Source organism: Arachis duranensis, chromosome 9, assembly GCF_000817695.3.
Source record: "Arachis duranensis cultivar V14167 chromosome 9, aradu.V14167.gnm2.J7QH, whole genome shotgun sequence".
NCBI lineage: Eukaryota > Viridiplantae > Streptophyta > Magnoliopsida > Fabales > Fabaceae > Arachis > Arachis duranensis.
Genome location: NC_029780.3, coordinates 66,281,420 through 66,292,575, shown reverse-complemented (window position 1 = coordinate 66,292,575; position 11,156 = coordinate 66,281,420). Strand labels below are relative to the sequence as shown.

The window sequence follows — 11,156 nt, the reverse complement described above, 5'->3', positions numbered from 1 at the left end:
AGCGATCGCATGCTAAAAAAGTACACCAATTTGAATATACAAAATTCAAAATGTAGAAGGTAAAATATGTCTCATATAATATGATATAATTTATATATGTGCATAAATACATAAAGTATACTATTATTACTACAGAGTTGAAGTCTCTTAATTAATATTTCCAATCATATCAAGATGTACAGTTAACTACTTACTTAAAAATTATTGGAAACAATTTTTACATTTGGCAACATCATCAATTTTTTTTATTGTCAAAATTACTTTTTTAACCCTCATCTTTCGAAGGGTTTAGCGTTTAAGATTGTCAGCCACAACGATATGCTAAAGGGTGGCCGACTGTCGATAGTGATAATAAATGGTAAAAAAAAAACGACAGATGAAATTCTGATAGTATTAATAAGATTTAGGAGATGGTAGTAAATAGTCTGAGAAAAACATATAAAGGGAGCATAAGATGGTCGGGTTTGTTTAAATTTATGCTAAAAATGCTCCCAAACCAATTGAAATGTAATTGAGCGGGTTTGTATCGGGTTGAATATTTTTTAACGCAAACCCAAACCCGTCTAACCTGACTAATAAAACCAGTTGGTTTGGTTTGGATAATTAAATACCCAAATTGATAAATAAAAAATTAAAAATTAAAAACTAAAGAAAAAATAAAGTAAATATTTTGTAAAATTACAATTTATCATTATAGATAAACACTATAATAAATTAAGATTATAATATTAAAACTACAAATTAACATCAAAGATCAACACTGTAAATTATATCTTTGAATTGAGTATATAGGATAATAAAGTATTCGAGTTAGATTGAATTTTGCACGAATCTGATATTAGATCCAAATGAAAACGGATCTGATCGAATTTTACTCCACTATACTTGATTCATCATTGAATACTAGAATTATTAACTATTAAATTGGATCATCTTAGTTTAAATCGGATAATTGAGTTACCCAATTTCATTTACACTTGTGAATATACACATAAAAAGAAAAATTTTAAAAAGATAGCTGAAATCGACTATTAAAAATTGATTTTCTAATTAGACAAGTTGGTTAAATAAAGAGATTTATTTTTTTATATACAACTACCAATTGAGTTTTATTTGTTTATCTTAATTTATTCAAATAAGAACCCTTTTTTTTTACTAAACGAACTGTACCTATCAATTAATAGTAACTTTATAGCGAATAGATGTAGAAGAATCACAATGCAGTATAAATGTGTAAAATTTTCATTCTATTTTGAAGATTGATTTGAATATCCAACAACATTTAAGAATAAAAAATAAGTTTAAATATCGAAGCAGTGTTACGACGCACCTCATGGCCGTTACCGCTAATTACATCGGGGGCGTCACTGTGGATGCGGCGGGAGAATGGAGTTCGTGGCTGTTTCTTACCATAGTGATACAAAGACTTAGCTCTGAACACATCATCCACTCTGCTTCGTCTTATAGGAACAGTTCCCTTTGGGCATACCGTCCCATTTAGGTGCCACATTTGCCATTCTTGCCTTTTTAGTGCTCCTCTTTCTCCTTCACCTACCATTTCATGGCTACTGCCATCCTCATCCTCATTATTATTATTATTATCCTTCTTCACATTATTAGTAATCCCTCTTGGCATCTCTTTTGGCGCTTTCTGTTATGTGAATTCATTAATCAAACCATCTAACCAACAACCCTAATGATGATATGATCATATCAAGTTGGTAAAATAAATTACTACTGCTAACATAAAAATAGAAAGAAAAAGAGAAAAAGCATATTAGTAATAAGTTTGGTAGGTGGTCATAATTACCTGGATCTTGTGATTCTTTAAGAGCGGGTGGTCGAAAGCTAGTTGTTTTCTTTTTTGAACACAATCTATGATATCACCATCTGGACTCTGCAAATATATATATTATCATCTATCCCATACAAAAGCTGATTAATACTACTACTTTAATTTTTAGAAAATACTTTCTTTCATTTTATAAATTCTAAAATGGTACTACTCTATAAGCTTAGAAACATTTATTCTTGTATATGAATCAATGCATTTAATTTGGGTATGTATACATTAATAATAATATAATGTATTTAAAAAAAGAAGTCTAAATGACTGTTAATAGCAAATGGCATAGAATGGTAGTGGAGAGACCAAGAAAGAAAAATCTCAACCACTGATATTAATAACAATCACATTAATAGTACTTAATTACCTCTATGGTGAGAACAGGGCGCTTGTTAATCTTGTCCAAGTGTTTAATAATCCTATTGAATCTCAAGCTACTTACTTGCTTATTGTACTTTGTGTAGTTTAAGGAACTGCATTCAACCATAGCAGCCACTAATACAACGATGATGAACAAACCCAGAATATTATGATGTTCAAAGTTCCTACAAAAATTACAGCCCATATCTCTGATCTCTCCTTCTTCAGTGACAACAAAAATAGTAATTAAAGTGAATAATGCTGGAAACTAATTAGACCATTGCTAGTCTGAATTAGTGGTGAGAATTGAGAAAGGATATAGGAGGGTGAGGTTCAATTAAGATGTGTGTATGTATATTAATGATGCAATAGACATCACAATGCAAGTTCCGAGATTTTTCTTTCTGTGTTGTTTGGGACGATAAATGTTGCTCAAACCTTACTTGAAGCAATTAATTAATAATAACAAGATAGAGAAAATATTTATGAGGATTATGGAAATACATGCTAGTGATAGGTAGCTACCAAAGTGAAAATATGTGCTACCCCCCTTTTTAATGTGCATACCTGCCACCATACACTTTCTCATTAATATTCTTTTACTTTGATTTTCTTTCACCCTTCAAACCGCTTACACACTCATATACATAGCTTGCTTCCCTTCACAGTCTCTCCATTCCTTTGCTTAAACCTTCCTTCCTTTTTTCTCTTTTTTTTTTTCTTTTAAGAATATGACAAAACTAAGCTGCCACTAAACTCAATTGGCTGATCCAAACGTACGTGTTGTGTGCGTGGGTTCGCCTTTAATCTTTTTGTAAAGAAAAAGTCTAAATGACCGATAAGTCTTCTAGCCAAGATATATAATTAACAACACTATTTTTATTAACTAATCTTGGCTGATCGAACTATCAGTGCCATGAAAATATTAATAGAGTCAACCATTTTCAAATCTTAACAATAACAACTTATATTTCCTTTTTTTATTTAATTTAATATTTATCAATCCATTACACATCCAAATTTTTTTGGCGATTAAATCCAACTAAGTTGGTCCAAATGTAATAAAACTCACTCACACAATATGCGTGTAAAATCATGCCGTTCTTCTTCTTCGTGTTTCTTTGTGCGCCTCCTCCTCCTTCTATTGGTGCTATTGTTGCTGTGTCTTATTTTTGTTTCTTATTCTCCTCCTCTTCCTCATGTGATATTATAGTTATTTATTCTTTTTTGTTTGACTTTTATTTTTCTTTTTTTTTGTTTTATTCCTCTTAAGAGAGTGAAACAAAAAGAATTATGAGGAAAATAAAATAAGAAGAAGATGAAGAAGAAAAAGATGAAAAAGAAGAAGCAGCAGTAGAAGATGAGGAGGAGAAAGATGAAGAGTTTTAAATGATGCAATATTGATAAGAAAAAATAACAAGGAAATTTCACCGAAATTTCTTAACAATTACACATAAATTTCTTAGTTTTGACATTGAAAATTTACTACAAAAGTACAAAAATATCTTCTTTAATATTTTTTTCCTTCTTTTTTCTTTTTGTTCTCGTTTCTTCTTTTAGGAGTATTGCTTCTCATATTGGACTTGAAGAAACATATATGTACTGTATTGTAATCTTATTTAGTTTAATGAATGTAGGTTTCTCTTCTTCCTAGTAATTTTATAGCATTATATATTTCTTCTTCTTTTTTGTTTGATTTTTTCTTGTTTCTATTGTTTTCAAGAGAGTAAGACAAGAACCATGAGAAGATAAAACAAGAAGTAGAAGATGGACAAAAAGAAGAAGAAGAAGATGATAATGATGAAGAAGAACGAGGAGGAGGAGTTGTTTTGAGTTATCATTAAGTAATTTCGCTGTATTCTGAATTTAAATAAGGTGCATTTGGTTTGTACTTGAATTGAGTTTACTTGTGTATCGTTATCATTAAGTAATTTTGGTGTATTCTGGATTTAATTTCGATGCATTCTAAATTTAAATAAGGTGCACCTTTAGTCTGAATTTGTTTTGAATTGAGTTTGTTTATGTGTGTCATCAATAAGAAATTTTAGTGCATTTAGGATTTGAACTGTTATATATATAAGAAGAAGACAACGATGGTAACAATAATGATAACGATGATGGAGGATGAGGAGGAGGAGGAGGAAGAAGATATTCAAATGAAAAAAGAAAGAAGAAGAGGAAGAGGAAGAGGAAGAGGAAGAGGAAGAGGAAGAGGAAGAGAAGGAGATGGAGGTAGTGGTGACGAAGAAGAAGAAGACACCAGAAAGAAGACAGCCTATCTTAGTCTATGCTAGCAGGTAAAGGACTTTTCTTCCAAACTTTCATCGCTTTCTAACAAAATAACAGATAGTAACTTATTAATTTAAGTGCCTGGTTGCATGGTCAATTGGTCAAGGAGACAGTTGGGAGGCATTGATGGAGATTTTGAAGGATTGATAGTTTTTTTATTGATGAGCGGATAATTTATATGCTTTTTGGCATTGTTTTTAGGTAGTTTTTAGTAGGATCTAGCTACTTTTAGGGATGTTTTCATTAGTTTTTATGCTAAATTCACATTTCTGGACTTTACTATGAGTTTGGGTATTTTTCTGAGATTTCAGGTAATTTCTGGCTGAAATTGAGGGACCTGAGCAAAACTCTGATGGAAGGCTAACAAAGGACTGCTGATGCTGTTAGATTTTGACCTTCCTGCACTCGAAATAGATTTTCTGAAGCTACAAAACTCCAAATGGCGCACTCTCAACGGCGTTGAAAATTAGACATCCAGGCTTTCCAGCAATATATAATAGTCGATACTTTATTCGTGATTAGATGACGTAAACTGGCGCTCAACGCCAGTTCCATGCTGCATTCTGGAGTCAAACGCCAGAAACACGTCACGAATCAGATTTGAACGCCAAAAACACGTTACAACTTGGCGTTCAACTCCAAAATAAGCCTCTGCACGTGTAAAGCTCGAGCTCAGCCCAAGCACACACCAAGTGGGCCCTGGAAGTGGATTTCTGCATCAATTACTTATTTCTGTAAACCCTAGTAGCTAGTCTAGTATAAATAGGACATTTTATTATTGTATTCGACATCCTGGATCTGGGATTGTATTTTTGATCCTGTGATCACGTTTTGGGGGCTGGCCATTCGGCCATGCTTGAACCTTCATCACTTACGTATTTTCAACGGTGGAGTTTCTACACACCATAGATTAAGGGTGTGGAGCTCTGCTGTACCTCGAGTTTTAATGCAATTACTACTATCTTTTGTTCAAATTCAATCTTATTTCTGTTCTAAGATACTACTCGTACTTCAATCTGATAGATGTGATGATCCGTGACACTCATCATCATCCGTCCCTATGAACACGTGCCTGACAACCACTTCCGTTCTACAAGCGAAAGCTAAAGTGTGTATCTCTTGGATTTCTGATGCACGACGCATGGTTGCCCTCGCCTGACAACCGAGCCTTCCATTCCGTGAAATCAGAGTCTTCGTTGGTATAAGCTAGAATTGATGGCGGCATTCATGAGAATCCGGAAAGTCTAAACCTTGTCTGTGGTATTCCGAGTAGGATTCCGGGATTGAATGACTGTGACGAGCTTCAAACTCGTGATTGTTGGGCGTGATGACAAACGCAAAAGAATCAAGGGATTCTATTCTGACATGATCGAGAACCGACAGATGATTAGCCGTGCCGTGACAGAGCATTTGGACCTTTTTCATTGAGAGGATGGGATGTAGCCATTGACAACGGTGATGCCCTACATAAAGCTTGCCATGGAAAGGAGTAAGAAGGATTGGATGAGGGCAGTAGAAAAGCAGAGATTCAGAAGGAGCACAGCATCTTCATACACCTATCTGAAATTCCCATCGATGATCTACATAAGTATTTCTATCTTTATTTTCTGTTTATTTATTATTATTATTCGAAAACTCCATAACCATTTATTATCCGCCTGACTGAGATTTACAAGATGATCATAGCTTGCTTCATTCCAACAATCTCCGTGGGATCGACCCTTACTCACGTAAGGTTTATTACTTGAACGACCCAGTGCACTTGCTGGTTAGTTGTGCGAGGGTGTGAAGAAAGTGCTGAGTTAGTAAATGTGCACACCAAGTTGAATGCCATTATAAGAGATCACAATTTCGTGCACCACTTATACAAACATCTCCATGGGAATATTTTGATTTTTGGGAGAAAATGCAATTTCCAAAGTTGGTACCAAGATGACGCATAAGCATCTTTAGTTATTTTTTTATTTATTCTTTGAATAAAATAAGTGATTTCTTTATTTTAATTGAGATTTTTGTACTTTAATCAATGTTTCTTGGAGCTGCTTTGAACTTTGATATGTTTCAGAAGTTGTTGAAAGGTTTTAAGCAAGAAGAAAGGAGGAGAAAGACAACCAAAGAAGCCCATGGGTGAACCAAGGAAGATGGCATGCAAAAGAAAGCAACCTCCTAAGGAACAAAGAATTGAAGACAAGCCCTGGGGAAGTGCAAAGAGAATTTGTAGATGCTGTCAATCCTAACCTTTTTATACTCCAGCGAGCATAACTTGAGCTACAGATGTCCAGATAAGGCATTTCTAGCGGCGTTAGAAAGCTAACATCCAGAGGTCCAAATGAGGCAGTTTGAGCCACGAATGACTGACGTAGAGATTTATGCTGGTCTAGAATTTCTCAATAAAAGAATATCTTTGTTGCAAGCATAGTCCAAATTGGCAATTAACTCTTGGTGCGCAAAATTTAGAACTCCGCATAGTTTAACTGACAAGTGCACCGGGTCATCCAAGTAATACCTTAGGTGAGTAAGGGTCGATCCCACGAGGATTGTCTGATTGAGCAAGTAATGATTTTCCTGCACTTCTTAGATAGGCAGATAGAAAGTTGATTGATTGTTGTTGAATGCGCATAAAATAAACAAGAAAGTAATAATGAAATAGTGGAGAAACAATGGTGAGAAATCAGTTAAGGCTTTGGAGATGCCTTATATTTCTGGATTAACTTTTCTTACTGCCTACTCCAATTATGAATGTTTCATTCCATGGCAAGCTGTAAGTGATTAACACCACGCTAATGGTCATTAATCTCCTCTGCTCCAGATCAACTGCCACGCTAATGGTCATTCAATCTGAATGAGGGTGAAGCTCTAGCTATTCAATCTCTGATGATCCTACTCAAAATGCCATAGACAAGGTCAGATCTTCCAGATCATAGAATGAAGCTTTATGATTCTAGCTTATACTACAAAGGCCCTAATCACCCCAGGCTCGACTTAACAGATGTTCCCATGTCCCTAACAAACACGTGGATTAGCCGTCTATGAGATGTCTAATCATTCTTGTAGTTCAATGCTATCTCTCTCAAGACTCGCAAGAACTCATGTAGAATAAGGGGTCATACGCTAGTTCCACCCCAGACTCATAAGGATTGAAGAACGAAGATACATCTTAGAACAAAATCTGACATAGATTGAAATAGAAACAGTAATATTATTAATCCATGAGAATCAGCGGAGCTCCTAACCTTAACCTAGGAGGTTTAGTGACTCATGCTTTTCAGAAAATAAAAGTAATGGAGGAGAAGAACATATTTACAAAGTGATATAGAAGAACATGGAGGAGAAGAATAGTGTGGGAAGCGAGGGGTCCGAAGACCCACTCCCAGTGGTGTGTGCCAAGAGCATGTGAACGGGTGTGTATCCCCGTGGAATGATGGATGATCCCCTTTTTATGAAACTAAAGCCTTTATATAGGCTCCCCTAAATTACAAACTTAAATGAAATTGAAAGCAAATTACAATGAAATGAAAACTGAACTATTCTAGATGCTTCTTGTGGCCTTGATTGGTTGGTAATTGTGGCTTGAATCAGAGTTGGAGTGGGCTTGGTTGAAGGTTGCAGGCTGCAGGGAGAAGTTGGCGTGCCATGCCCACTGGAAATTGCTCCCTGGAATTGTGACCCATGTTGTAGTGCTAAAAGAATGGAGTTATTCAGGCCCAAAATTGAATATCAATGGTAAAGTATTACATATTGCTAGAAAGCCTTGAATGTCAGCTTTCTAACACCGCTAGAATCACCTCATTTCGACCTCTCTAGCACAAGTTATGCTCTTTCAAAGGTGAAGAGGTCAGTCTGTCAAAATGCCCCGGCATGCCACGCCTTCTCGCATGCTAGTTTTCACGCCCAACTTGTAAAATTGGCGTACCACGCCCACAGGCATGCCCCCCACATGCCCAGCTTGCATGGTTGGTGTGCCACGCCTTTGAACACGTGAAATCACATGCCCAGTCTTGCAAAGTTGCTGTGCCACGCCCACTGGCACGCCATAGCGCACGCCAGTTTTGTGATGCTGAAAAAATGATCTTTTTCACCTCTATATTTAACTTTCACTATAAAAGGTTATATATTATTGAAAAACTCTGGATGTCAGCTTTCCAACGCTATAAAAAGTGCATCATTTGGACCTCTACAATTCAAGTTATGTTCCTTTGAAGATGAAGAGGTTAGGCTGGTATCTCTGCAGGGACGTGTTGTGCTCCTTTGTGTTTTCATGGTGAATTTCTTCCTCAAATCTAGTATCCACTATAAAGTTTTATATATGATTGGAAATTTCTGGATGTTTACTTTCTAATGGCACTAGAATCACCTCATTTGGAGTTTTTTAGAATAAGTTATGGTCCTTTGAATGTGAAGAGGTTAGGCTGGCGCGTGACCCGGTGTGCTACGCCTTCAATGCTTCCCCATTATTGCCTTTCTGTAATACTATCCTGGTGTGCCATGCCTAGGCACGCCCATAGACATGCCAGCATTGCTGGCTTCGCATGCCATGCCCAGGAACGCCCTTTGGCATGCCCAAAACTTCCTCCTTTCTTCTTTTGGGCTTGTTTTGTGCTTTTTGCTTCTTTTTCCACCATTTTCTACAAAATTCATCAAATCAAAAGATCAAAGCAATAAACATCTTAAGCACAAAAATTACTCAATAATTGGACATTATGAACTAATTTTTGATATGAAAAAGTATAGAAAAACACAACATGATGCACATGCATCATCGAGTTGTGATTTTGAAAAATTCTACATCACCCATGATTTCAACAAAGTACACACCAAGTTTTGAATCTCAATTATAAAAAGAGAAGATCACTCTTAGTTTTAAACTAATGAGGAAAAGATTTGATTTGATTTTGTTTTGAATTTGAAAGTCAGTTTAGGTTCAAATTTAAATAAGTCCAGGAACTATTCCACAAACATCTCATCTGGGACCTTATTTCACAATCCTAGTTTTTGTTTTCTTTGCACCATGAACAACCAATCTCCTCTGTTAAGGTTAGAAGCTCTATTAATATTTTTATGGATTATTAATCTAAGTGTTTTTTTTTATTTGAGGTTTATGCTTTGATGTATTTCATGATATAGTTTTTGTTCTTTATCCCTAAAGATTAGAATTGATGGAAAATATTCAAACTTCGTTTTGGATTCTAATATTACTTTGGGAAATTTATATTGGAATTAGCTAAAAAACTATTTCTCATTACTTTTTAATCTAACTAGGAATAGGGCGTTAAACAGTATGCGACTTTATAATTCTCATGATTTTCAATTGAATTAGAACTAGTTTGGATAAATGACATATAATTCAACCTAGGATCACTCTTGAATCTTGTGTGAATATAAATCAGAAATGTGCTTAACCTCTTTTCTTAATGAATTGACTAAAGAATTAATGATTAAGTAATTAAAGGAAAATTGAATTGCCAAGGAATTGGAATTTGATTATTTATGGTTTATCATAAATTGATCTGCAAGCTTCTAAATAAATAAACACAAGGATTGTTTTCTTAGAGAGTGGGCATCTCTAAAGCCTTAACACTCTCATTCATGCTACCTTCTCTAATCATTCTTATTTGCTTTCTTTTAGTTCTCTGTTTTTGACACTTAATTCCTCTCAATCAACTTTTCAATTTGTCTAATTAGAATAATCAATTAATCATTACTTGCTCAGTCCATTAATCATCATGGGAACGATATTCACTCACCGTGGTATTACTTGATACGATTTGGAGCACTTTCCGAGTTGGAAATTCTTCTATCAAGTTCTTCGCACCTTCAGGGATCAATTAAGATTTACAACAAACCAGTTAATTGATTCTCTAAATTAGACGGTTTTTATTCAATTTTACATTGATGCGTGAGCATCTTTCCTATCTTTTCCTAGTGAATTTGCATTCAAATTTGTTATGTTTAATTTAGATATAATTCCTTTTAAGCCACTATGGATGCTACTTTGAGTCATGTACAATTTTATTTATTACAGGTAGCATTCGGGCAAATTTGATAGAGTTCGTGTAGAAGAAAAGAAAGAAAGTGGATGATGTTGTTAACTCTGACCTCCTTTCACTCCAATAAGATTATCATGAGCTACAATGGTCGAATTGACGCGGTTTTAGTAGCATTGGAAAGATAACTTTCATAGCTTTCCAACGATATATAATAGTCAATACTCTTTTATGGAATAATTTCCTTGGTGGCGCCAAACTTGGGATTTTCCATGTTTGGCGCCCCACTGATGCACGAAAACTTGTCTTTCAACAAATTTTCCTTCGGCAAGTATACCGAATTGTCATCAAGTAAAAACTCACAATAGAGTGAGGTCGAATCCCACAGGGATTGATTGATCAAGCAACTTTAGTTGGAAGAGTATGCTAGTTGAGCTAAACAGAGTATAGTTTGAGAATTGCAGAAAATTAAATGGCCGAAAAGTAAATAGCAGAAAATAAAGTGCAGAATCTTAAATGGGAATTTGGGGAAATGAGCATGGAAATAAATGGCAGAAAGTAAAGAGAATGGGTAAGATCAGAAATGGGAATTCATTGGGCTTAGGAGATGTTGCATTCTCTGGATCAAATTCGTTTTTATCTCTTCCTCAATCAATGCATCTATTGATCTCCTTGGC

General features: G+C 35.0%; 1 protein-coding gene across 1 annotated transcript in view; it reads right to left on the bottom strand.

Annotated features, from left to right (window-relative positions):
• Positions 1–2,487, bottom strand: part of LOC107465930 (uncharacterized) — a 5,458-nt gene extending 2,971 nt beyond the window's left edge. Inside the window, exons 1-3 of the mRNA XM_052254301.1 lie at positions 2,214–2,487; positions 1,811–1,897; positions 1,304–1,651 (exon numbers count right to left, since the gene is read on the bottom strand). Coding sequence (XP_052110261.1) covers positions 1,304–1,651; positions 1,811–1,897; positions 2,214–2,411 — 633 coding nt within the window. The 5' untranslated portion in view covers positions 2,412–2,487. The remainder of the gene's footprint in view (positions 1–1,303; positions 1,652–1,810; positions 1,898–2,213) is intronic.
• Positions 2,488–11,156: the final 8,669 nt, after the last annotated feature.